A 10,613-nucleotide genomic window follows, 5' to 3' on the forward strand; every position below is an offset into this window, starting at 1 on the left:
TCTGTGTGCTGCGTGCTCAGTAGCTTACCAACATACTACACTAACAGGTGCAATGTATATAATTCTTTCCAAACACTAACTTTTGTCAAAAAAACTTCATTTTGTAAGCTTTTGCTCTTTTTTCCCCAAAGTACAAGTTTTAACAGTTAGATTTCATTAAGAAATATAAAACGTAATAATTCATTTGTCTTTTTCTCTAATGTGTGTTTTTAAAACCCCTTATCCTGTGCAGTTCCAAGCGCTGTATTTAGTTTGATAGCAATGTGTAGTGAATGTCTAGCAACCATAGCAGGACCCTTGATTGACTATGTTCTGTCTGAGACAGAAAGAAAAGCTCTGAGTGAGAGTTACCTTTCTCCCATATTGGTTACAGTTCTGCAGACTAAGCCAAACAGTTACGATATAGAAAGGATTGATAAAATAGTGACTTCAGGAAAAAAAGAAGGGAAAAAAAAGGGAAAAAAAAAAAAAAGAAAAAACCTTCCCCTTCTCCCCTTCTGTTATGGGTTAGCAGGTTAAATGTTGAGAACTGCAGCAGAATGCTGGACTCTGCTACACAAGTTTCCATCTGATTTTAAACTGCAGCATCTGACCAAAAGCTGACCACATCAAAGTACCAACTCAAATAAGCTTTAATCCCTCGGATGACAATTCGATGTAACACGGCATGCTCTGCATTCCATCTGTCTAATTTAAACAACATGGGTTACTGTAAAGAAGTAAAGCATAAACAGGACAACAAATATTTCATCCTCAAACAAAGCACGTGTGTGTGTTACAGCCTGCCAGGTCACGGGAGTCCAAGTAGTTGGCTCAGTGCTTAAGAGTACACAAGCCCGGCATTATGGCTGTGGTGAGTCCCTGCCTTACGACCCCGTCGGTAGAGACAGAGGAGATCAGAAGAAAGATTAGGAGAAAATAAAGCTAAACAGCACTCATAGTCTGAAGAAAAAAATGCACGTCTAAGGTAATTAATCCAGCTTGGTGAGTGGTCTAAGTATAAAGAAATGTAAAATAATTAAACAAAGCAAATGTTAACCTAAGCAAACCTAATCCCCTCCTGGGAGTGGGGACATGAATCCTTTCTGCAAGAGGGAGGAGAGGAGCTGTAGTCTCACAAGTAGAAACTGTGGGCCAAAGGCATAATATAGTTACTTCAAACACAGAGTGAACAAATATAGGAAGAAAATGATAAAAACATTCTTTATTAAACACATCCCCTAAATATTTCTAATATTGCCCTCTCAAGGTGGTTTCCAGAAAACTGTTAGAATATATTGCCTTTTAGAAACTGGTGACAAGTAAGGCTTTGTTACAATGACATACTTCAGGTACCAGGAGTAGACCCTCTGGCTACAGGATCTTTTGACGTTTAAAAAAAAAAAGAAACAAAACTGATTCTACAACTGGAAGTTATCACCTCCAGGTTGCAGAGAGAGAGGTGTTTCAAGAAAGGTTTGAAACCAGAAAAGCAAAAGGACAAGGCAATATTCATGGTGTAACAGTTACAGATACAAGAAGGTATGATGAGCAGATCACAAAGAATCATAAGAGATACATTAGTATAAGAAAGAAAAAAAAAAAAAAAACAAAACTAGAGAGGAGATAGTGGTAGAAACAATAGTATAGAGCACAACTCCCACACCTTTAACTGCCACTATCTCCTCTTATTCCTATATTTTTTTTCTGTCTAAACCAGGAAACATGTATCATTCATACATCATATGTCTGATATTGTATGTACTGACCAATGACCAAACCATAAGTTGTAGTATCTGCAGGAGAAAGTAGAGTTTAAACAGAATCCATTTAAATTTCCCTGACAAAAGCATTGTTATTTAATTGTCTGCATGGCCTATTCTGCACAAGAAAATTTTGAAGGACACAATCCAAACCTTATCAAGGTTTAGCAGAATTCAGCTGTAACTAAATTTGTCTTTGAACACAGTGACTCAGAGACGTGCATGGGTTCAAAGCACCTCACATACTACCAACCTCCTGTTCTTTTCCAAGTCAACAGACCAAATTATTTATCCCCATCGGAGCCAAGAGTTCTCATACCTCTGGAAGTCAATAGGAGCCTTATGATGATGTTCAACAGTCTGAGATTCAACAGTCAATCAACAGACAGAAAGTCTCAGCAGATGCTGAGTTCCTTATGTGTGTTCTCCCAGAACATCTCATCTTATTGGATTGTTTTAGGAGGTTGGTTCTGGCATGGTCTCTGCAGGCCTTGAAACTGGATGAAGGAGAAGTTATTTCAGAGAGTTACAGGGATGTTACAGAAATGCAATTTTTGTCTTTTGTTCTTTTTAAAAGTACATATGGGGACATTTAATTTATTCTGTCTCCAACCTTTTCAAGAGATGATGACAGCTTGTAGAGAATCATTTTTTCCTAGGTGGCAAAGAGCAATTAAAGACAAATTCAACAGAACCACACACAGTGAGGACTAGCTTATTCCAGTCAATGCAGTCATTAAGACAACAGGTTTTGAGTGGTACCGCAATAACAACAGACACGTGATTGTAACTGAACTGACTTAGCATGTGCCTTCCTCACTACTGCCAAAGTCCAAGCACCTCCAGAAATGACCTCACTGTACTGCATTGCTAATAAGCTTTTGGGAGGTAACACCGTTGTAATACGTGGATAAATCAGATGGATACACAAACACGGCCATAGCTGCAAATTTTAGATTAATGTCATTTTTTGATGAATGCTATAGGTTGCCCATGTTAGTTGTGGTGGAGTCCTTCGTTCCAGTACTGTCATGTGATATTTGTAATAAGCCTGGTTGTTGCTCATGCTGTGGCCTGTTAGAAGTTTCTGGAGCATTCAGCGGATATGATTCCTTTGTCTCAGTCCTCAGGCACCCTAAACATCTTAAACAAGAGTCTCGCATCTTGGCAAAGTTCTGGTAAGTGCTTTCACTGGAAAAACAGTACAATACTGGATCAGCAACACAGTTAAAAGTAGTCAACAGGAGAGAAACATGGTAAATATTAAATATTTTCTCAGCAAATGAACAGTTGCTCTCCAACAAGCTGCGAACCACAAGTAGGATGTGGTATGGTGCAAAGCAAACTAAAAAAATGAAAACAGTGCTTGAAACCAGTCGTTTAATTTGGATTTTCTTCTTCTTTTGAGTGCCATGACTCTTGTGGACAACTCGTAGAATCCTACAGTAAGAGAAGGACAGCAGAAATAAGGGGAAAAGGAAGCCAGCAGAGAAGCGGTAGTAATTGAGATTGTGCTCCCATTCTTTGATGGGGTAATGCTCGAAGCACACCACGTGGCTATCGGCATCCATACTGATCTCCCCGTGTGTAAAGACAAAGCAGCATGTCATTATTTCTTTGGTCCAGATAACGATGCTTACAATCACAGCAGCCTTCATTGTCCGAAAACATTGAAATCGAAAGGGGTGCACTACTGCGAGATAGCGGTCGATGGAGATGCAGCAGAGGAAGCCCACACTGATATAGATATTCTCATACAAGAGGATGCCACAAATTTTGCACAACAGCTCATCGTAGGTCCAATTGTCATGCTGTAAAACATACTGAAGCCAAAAAGGCAAAGAAGAGATGTAGAGCAGGTCTGCTACAGTCAAATTGCAAAGGTAGATACCCAATTCATTTTTGACCTTGATCTGTAAATACCCGTAATAGAGTGACAGGCAGTTAGCTGGCAAGCCTAATACAAATACAAATACGTATACCACAGGGGATAATGTCTGGTGGATATCATGATTAATAGTGCACTTCTCAGTCGCATTTTCCATGAAATTCACCATCTTCTATGTCTCCCCGTATATCATTCATCAGGATCCTGAATGAATAGATGTAACATTTAATTTCGTCCTGTTTCATGTATTGCTTATTTCTTCCACAAACCTTTAGGCTGAAGTGATGACTTGCTGCAAGTTAATAACCTGAAGGTAAAACACATGAAAATCTTCAGAAGGGATACAATTGTCAAGAATATAATACAGTTTTCAGTTAGCTGCCTTTTCCTAGCCTTAAATTTTCTGACAGTCTTTGATAGAAGATAAAGCCTGCCTGGGAAATCACGATTCATAGAGTAAGTCCTAGTACTTACCAGAAAAGTACCAGAAAATTTTGTGTTCGAGAATTCTAAAGCAAATTACAAACATTTGTCGCTTTAGCTTTGCAAGTACCTAAATGGTGAAGAAATATCATCTCTCTTTTACAAATGAGGCACAAAAGCAGTAAGCTGATTTGTCCATGATGGAAAAAATGTCTCTGGCACACCAGCAGTCCACTAAGAATTCCTTAGAGGATGCAGGGTACACAAAACTGTTGATTTTTAATTTTCATTTCTTAAATTTCCCTTTAGATACAAGATGCCGTGCAATATGCAATTCAACCCATCAGGATGAAAAAAAGAAAATGGATTTTTTAGCATTCTCTCATACAGCTACTTGTAAACACAATCCTGAAAGCAAGCTGTCTTTCTCTGTTGGAAGGACGCTGTAAAAATCTGGTACAATGTATTGCCGTGGTCTCAGACCTACAGGACATGGTATTACAGATTCCTTATTTGCCATCAACTCTCCAAACCCACTAATTTACTGTTACTATCTATACATTTGTATCTTTCCTTTTTATCTTCATTCAATATGAATATAATTGTTTTCATCTGAGGAATCTTCTATAATTCAAGCACATACCCATACGAACCATTCCTTTACTATAGTATTACTATATAAGAATCTTACAACTTCTGACAACAGGTTAGCACTCAGTTCAGCTAGTTCAGTTCAGCACTCAGTTCAGCCTTGAGCCAGCTCCCAGTGATTAAACCCTAGACTAAAACGAGGTATCACATTCAGCATTTTATCACCTCACGTGATATATTTGCATTGGCACAAACGCTCAGGACTGGAAAACAGAGGGGCAAACTGTGCCCAGTCTGAAGGGGATGTGTGTTTTACCCGATGATGCAGAACAGTGAGACTGTATTTCTTTCAGTCTCTTCTCAGAAAATGCATGGCTGTAGCGTACACTTTGGTGTACTCTTCCTACAGCTTCAGTTAACACAGACTCAAAAGGAGACAGCACTGTCCAGGGACAAAGATAAGGTCTTGTTGCTTTTTCCTGTTTACTATCCTAATTTGTGTTTTTGTCATCATCTTCTGTCCTGTCTAGGAACATACAATTTTTGCCAAGGCAACCCCTATGAAAACATGAGCACACTACTGTGAAATTGCTGTCAGCTGCAGCATTTGAGGATGTTAGTGTCAAATATTTTTTTTAAAAGGAGGTGGTTTTTTTAAAAATAATAATGGGCTTTACTCCTGCAGAAACTGAAAAGAAAATCACTTCCTTTGGGCCAGGAAAGAATTGCCTGGCTGAAATAAGTAACCAAAACTGAAAAGACTTTCAGTGTTTTGCTTCAATCAATGTAGCACAGTCCCACAGAAATCACAGCAAACTTAAGGGTATGTGTAAATATTTAAGAATTAGAATGTGTTTTTCATTCCTTTGCTTTTCCTCTTTTTCTTAACAACGGGCAGAACACCAGCCCCGGTTTTGGTGGAAGTATTCTTGGGGAGGTCAGATACCTTCAGTCATGAAACAACAGACCAACATAAGCTCATCTCTCTCAAAACTTCTAACTCCACTGTCCAACGCAACCTGTGTGAAAGACTGGTCAAGTCTAGCACAGCGCAAGCTCTGCTCTTCTCCTCTCACTCTCACACAGTTCCTTCGGGGGTTAAGAGACTCACCTCCTCCACTGTGGGTGGCACAATAGTTATTACGGATAAATCAAGCACAGCAGGAGAAACGCTGCTTAAGAGATCCAGTCACAGACACCTATGGTTCAGTTTGAAGTTTGCTCCAAGAGCCTGCCATAACCTTCCCATGGAAATTGCTGAAGTTTTGTACTTCATGTACACAAGTAATTTCCCAAAGAACTGTTACTTCGGGACCATTAGCTTTCCTGTAACACCATCCAGTGCACTAAGCATTTCCCAATTGCTTCAAAACAATCACTCAGCTTTTCTGTCTACAGGAGACCTGGCTCCACACCCAGCAGGAGAGCGCAGCTTTGCCAAGGCAGGTTTGATAACCTACTTACCCCACCCCACCTTTTTCAATCCAGAGCTCCAGGCCCTGTACAATTGTATGTGAGTTTGTATTTGGTACCACTTCTTTTCTGTGTAATAGTTTGGTGACTTTTACATGCACAGGATGATTGGCACACCTAGTTACAATCCAAAATGCCTAAAAATCTGGGATCTATCACCTAATCTACCAACTAAAAGTGTCCAGTCAGTGTCCAGCTCCTGTTGATGAGGCCAAATAGTAATTCAAAAGCTGTCAACAATTTTGAAGTCTGAACTGTCTTTATATGTCTAGCACAGTTTAACAGCACCAAGTTTCATTTAGTGTTACCCAGTGAGTCAATGTAGATCACAGTATGAGAAAAAGCAGATGTACTCTGCAGTTGCAGTTTTTTTGAAAATGTTTCTTTTCCTCTAAGAACTCAACATGTTTTTATTAAATTGTGTTTATGTCACAGAGAACATGATTGCAAAAATAATTTCTGTTTAGCTTAAAGGTCTTGCCAGAATGCAGAATGAGAAGGAGACAGCAAAAGTCTTATTGATATGACATTATGCTAATGTAATATACACTAACGATTACAGCAACATTTCCTGCACCCGGAGGAAGTGCTGGAGTGCGCCGTTTCAGGGGGCAGGAAGAGAAGGCTGGCTGTTGCGAATCTCTTTGCCTTGTGCTAAAAAAACCGCCCCGATATCAAAGATGGGGATGAAAAACAAAGTTCCAGATTTTTGCCGGTGCAATAGCTGTCTTACACTGCTTTTCTGGTCAGCGGCAGCAGTGAGCCAGGAAATCCTTCCCTTGTTTCAGCCTCCTCAGCACAGGGGCTCTGGGACACCTTTGAGCCCTCTGGCCCCTCGTGCCTGGCTAGTGACAAGCTTAGTAGCCAAATGGGAAATACAAAGGTAGTTCACCTTTCCCCCAGCACCAATGACACTAAACACAGCTCTGCACCGGCCAGGGAGTGAAACGATGCTTTCTCAATAAACCTGGTATCAAAGTACTGCAATGGCTGTGTTAACAGACGGGTGTGGAAGAGCTCACCCTGTTATTAAGAACATAATACACAATACCTTACAAGCTGTCTGGAAAAGCGGAAACTGAAAGAAAGGCAATGCAGGGTATGGGAGAGACAAGACAAATAGCTCCTTCATTACTTACTGACCTCGTCTGGATAGGAGGAAGAGAAAAATGAAAAAAGTTGCTGTATGGAAAACATCTGGGGTGCAGATAATCATAAAGCTGAAAGCAGTTACGAAAGGGAACACACAGGCATTCCTTTTAGACAGCTTTAATATGGAAATAGTGCAGCTGGGTGATTTTTCAGTGCATAGTTTATGCAACACCTTCAGCATCACAAGTCTGCAGACATTGCCAGGCAATATTTCCCTCTCATATATGCCAACATCTTTCAGATGATGCCCATCTAAGCCAAAGTCTTGGAAACAAATTAGAAGACTCTTGCCATCTACATGAGCTCTAAACCATTCTCTTGTTCCTGGGTGTAAAATAAAGCCAAGGTTCCCTGGACTTCAGAGCACTTCACTTTTTCTTGGTTTAAATAAGCCAACTTTCATTACTCACTGGAGAGTTCAACAACAGGTTCTTTTCTTTCCAAACGCCTTTGTGCTTTAATTGTTGACAAAAACAAGACTCTCCCCTGCACCATGAACCATGGAGCAGCTCACACGTGAAGCACCGGCTGCTGGCATCGGCACAGGAAACAGCTCAGAGGCACTCAGAACAACAGCCTCTTCAGCTCAGACCAAGTACTAGCATGGAGCCTGTGCGGTTGTTTAGTTTCAGTGAACATTGCTACAATCTTCCTCATAAGAAATCTGGAATGAATGTCTGGAACTTAACAGTGTGGAAGACAGTGTTGAGTGTGTATGGATAAGAATTAAGGGGAAGGCCAATAAGGCAGACATGGTGATGGGAGTTTGTTATAGACCTCCCAATCAGGACGTAGAAGCCGATGAAGTATTCTATAAGCAGCTGGCAGAGGTCTCACGATCATCAGCCCTTGTTCTTGTGGGGGACTTCAACTTCCCAGACGTCTGCTGGAAATACTACGCAGCAGAGAAGGAACAGTCCCGGAGGTTCCTGGAGTGTGTGGAAGACAACTTCCTAACAGAGCTGGTGAAGGAACCAACTAGGGGAAGTGCCCTACTGGACCTACTGTTTGTTAACAGAGAAGGTCTTGGGGGGGATGTAAAGGTTGGAGGTCGCCTTGGGCAGAGTGATCACGAAATGATAGAATTTTCAATTCTTGATCAAGTAAGGCGGGGAGCCAGCAGAACTGCCACCTTGGATTTCCGAAGAGCAGACTTTAGCCTGTTTAGGAGCATGGTCGAGAGTGGCCCTTGGGAGGCAGTTTTGAAGAGCAAAGGTGCCCAGGAAGGCTGGGCATACTTCAAGCAGGTGCTCTTAAAAGCGTAGGAAAAGGCCATCCCCTTGTCTCGAAAAACGAGCAGACGGGGAAGAAGACCAGCCTGGCTAAATAGAGAACTTTGGCTGGACCTCAGGAAAAAAAGGAAAGTTTACATTCTCTGGAAAAGGGGGCTGGCAACTTATGAGGACTATCAAGATATAACAAAGCTATGTAGGGGGAAAATGAGAAGGGCCAAAGCTCAGTCAGAACTCAGCTTGGCCACTGCAGTTAAAGACAATAAGAAAAGGTTCTTTGAGTATATCAATAGAAAAAGGAAGACTAGGGAAAATGTAGGCCCACTGGTGAATGAGACAGGTGCCCTAGTGGTGGAAGACACAGAGAAGGCAGAGTTGCTGAATGTCTTCTTTTCTTCGGTCTTCACTGCTAAAGTTGTCCCTCATGAATCCCATACTCTGAAGGCAAAGGGGAAGGTCTGGAGAGAGGAAGATTTTCCCTCAGTTGAGGAGGACTGCGTCAGAGACCACTTGGCCAAGCTGGACATTCACAGGTCCATGGGCCCTGATGGCATGCACCCACGAGTGCTGAGAGAACTGGCAGATGTTATTGCTAGACCACTCTCCATCGTCTTTGAACAGTCCTGGAGAACAGGAGAGGTGCCTGAGGACTGGAGGAAGGCTGACATCGCTCCGATCTTCAAAAAAGGCAAGAAGGAGGTCCCAGGGAACTACAGACCGGTTAGTCTCACCTCTGTCCCTGGGAAGGTAATGGAGCGACTCATTCTGGATGTCATCTCCAAACACGTTGAGGAACAGGAAGTTATTGGAAGTGGTCAACATGGATTTACCAAGGGTAGATTGTGCTTGACCAATCTGATAGCTTTCTATGATGTTATAACTTGTTGGCTAGATGAAGGGAGAGTCGTGGATGTCATCTACCTTGACTTTAGCAAGGCTTTTGACACTGTCTCCCATAAGATCCTCATTAGAAAGCCGAGGAAGTATGGGCTAGATGAGGTGACAGTGAGGTGGATTGAGAGCTGGCTGTGTGACAGAACTCAGAGGGTTGTGATCAGCGGCACAGAGTCTAGTTGGAGGCCTGTAACCAGTGGTGTCCTCCAGGGGTCAATACTTGGTCCAATCCTGTTTAATATATTCATTAATGACCTGGATGAGGGGACAGAGTGTATCCTCAGCAAGTTCACTGATGATACCAAACTGGGTGGGGTGGCTGACACCCCAGAGGGCCATGCTGCCATCCAGCGTGACCTGGACAGGCTGGAGAGCTGGGCAGAGAAGACCCTAATGAGGTTCAACAAAACCAAGTGCAAGGTCCTGCACCTGGGGAGGAAGAATGCTAGGCACCAGTATGGGTTAGGGGCGGACCTGCTGGAAAGTAGCTTGGAGGAGAAGGATCTGGGGGTCCTAGTAGACAGTAAATTATCCATGGCCCAGCAATGTGCCCTTGTTGCCAAAAAGGCCAATGGAATCCTGGGCTGCATAGGGAAGAGTGTGGCCAGTAGGTCGAGGGAGGTCATTCTCCCCCTCTACTCTGCACTGGTGAGGCCACAACTGGAATACTGTGTCCAGTTTTGGGCTCCCCAGTTCAAGAGGGACAGGGAACCGCTGGAGCGAGTCCAGCAAAGGGCAACTAAGATGATTAAGGGCTTGGAGCATCTCCCTTATGAGGAAAGGCTGAGAGAGCTGGGCCTCTTTAGCCTGGAGAAGAGAAGGCTGAGGGGAGACCTTATTAATACTTACAAGTATCTAAAGGGTGGGTTGAAGGAGGATGGAGCCAGGCTCTTTTCAATAGTTCCCAGTGACAGGACGAGGGGCAATGGGCACAAGTTAGAACATAGGAAGTTCCGTTCAAATACACGGAAACAGTTCTTTACGGTGAGGGTGACAGAGCACTGGACCAGGCTGCCCAGGGAGGTTGTGGAGTCCCCTTCTCTGGAGATTTTCAAGACCCACCTGGATGCAGTCCTGAGTAATGTGCTCTGGGCAATCCTGCTTTAGCAGGGCAGTTGGACTAGATGATCTCTAGAGGTCCCTTCCAACTCGGAAAATTCTGTGATTCTGTGAAATCTGTCTGCAATAAGACCTACACATTTTCAGCAGAGACAAATG

At 42.6% G+C, this 10,613-nt stretch overlaps 1 protein-coding gene across 1 annotated transcript; it reads right to left on the reverse strand.

Annotated features, from left to right (window-relative positions):
- Nucleotides 1–2,722: 2,722 nt before the first annotated feature.
- On the reverse strand, nucleotides 2,723–3,799 carry GPR68 (G protein-coupled receptor 68; the record flags this gene model as incomplete). Its single annotated transcript, XM_082485519.1, has 1 exon — nucleotides 2,723–3,799. The coding sequence occupies one exon, from the start codon at nucleotides 3,797–3,799 to the stop codon at nucleotides 2,723–2,725; it is 1,077 nt and encodes a 358-aa protein (XP_082341645.1).
- Nucleotides 3,800–10,613: the final 6,814 nt, after the last annotated feature.

Source organism: Vanellus vanellus (assembly GCF_965231255.1).
Source record: "Vanellus vanellus genome assembly, chromosome: 6".
NCBI classification, from domain to species: Eukaryota; Metazoa; Chordata; class Aves; order Charadriiformes; family Charadriidae; genus Vanellus; species Vanellus vanellus.